This window comes from Benincasa hispida, chromosome 4, assembly GCF_009727055.1.
Source record: "Benincasa hispida cultivar B227 chromosome 4, ASM972705v1, whole genome shotgun sequence".
Classification (NCBI taxonomy): Eukaryota; Viridiplantae; Streptophyta; class Magnoliopsida; order Cucurbitales; family Cucurbitaceae; genus Benincasa; species Benincasa hispida.
In genome coordinates, this window is record NC_052352.1 from 9,156,321 (window position 1) to 9,157,599 (window position 1,279).

At 38.4% G+C, this 1,279-nt stretch overlaps 1 protein-coding gene across 1 annotated transcript; it reads left to right on the forward strand.

Annotated features, from left to right (window-relative positions):
- The first annotated feature begins 399 nt into the window (after window positions 1-399).
- On the forward strand, window positions 400-864 carry LOC120076057 (secreted RxLR effector protein 161-like). Its single transcript, XM_039029838.1, has one exon. The coding sequence runs from the start codon at window positions 400-402 to the stop codon at window positions 862-864; it is 465 nt and encodes a 154-aa protein (XP_038885766.1).
- Window positions 865-1,279: the final 415 nt, after the last annotated feature.

The window sequence follows — 1,279 nt, forward strand, 5'->3', positions numbered from 1 at the left end:
TCGAGCGACTCATGGTATTGTTCTTCTTCTCCTGTATGTTGATGATATGATTATTACTGGGGACGATCCTCAAGCTATTTCTGACCTACAATGCTATCTTGAAGAGCACTTTGAGATGAAAGATTTAGGGTCACTTAGTTACTTTGGTCTCAAGGTATCATTGAGCTTTTCTAGTTATTCATTGTCTCAAGCGAAATATGCCTCTGATCTATTGGCTCGCTCAGGCATCACTGATTTTGCTACAACACCAACACAGCTTGATCCTAATGTTTGCTTGACTCTATTTGATGGAGTTCTGCTTAAAGATATCAGTCTCTATAGTTAGCTTGTGCCAGCCTAATTTATCTGACAATAACTTCTCTAGACATTGCATATGTTGTTCACATTGTTAGTTAGTTCATGGCTGCTCTACGGACCATTCATTTTACTGCTATTCTCCGTATTCTTCTCTATGTCAAGAATATTCTAGGACATGGACTTCAGTCCTCTTTGCAGTCATCCCTGGTGTTATTCGACTACTCTGATACTGATTGGGCTAGTGATCCTACTGATAGGTGCTCTACCTCGAGTTATTATTTCTACCTCAGTGACTCTCTCATTTCTTGGCGGAGTAAGAAAGAAAGTGTTGTCTCTCGTTATAGTACGGAGTTTGAATATCGCACCCTGGCTGATGCTACACCAGAATTATTATGGCTTCACTGGCTTCTTGTTGATATGGGAGTCCCTCAACAATTTGCGACTAGCCTTCATTGTGACAATCGTAGTGCCATCCAAATTGCTCACAATAATGTCTTTCATGAATGTACCAAGCATATTAAGAATGACTGTCACTTTGTTCGTCATCATCTCCAGAGTAAAACTTGATTTTTACGATATGTTTCCACTATTGAGCAACCAACCCATATTTTCGCCAAGGCTTTTTCACCTAGATGCTTACACCAGCTGCTCGACAAACTCAAGTTGATTTCGAGGGAGGGTGTGAACGTATAATTATCTCTATGTTTACTTAGTCTAGTTGGTTAGAGAGTTTCTAAGATGGTTAGAATAACTCTAGGCCCTATATTTAGTACGTCGGTATTGTATTTAAACCCATATATGCTATACTGTAGAAATATACTTTTGATTGATACGCTTTTCACACAAATCTGGTGAGAAAAATCAGAAGAGGGCCATTAATTGTTATTTCATTGAACTAGTTAGACTGCAATTTGATAATAGAAGCCTCAATAATCACTATATCCATAACTACATCCTTACTTGAACTTCAACAATTACAGTG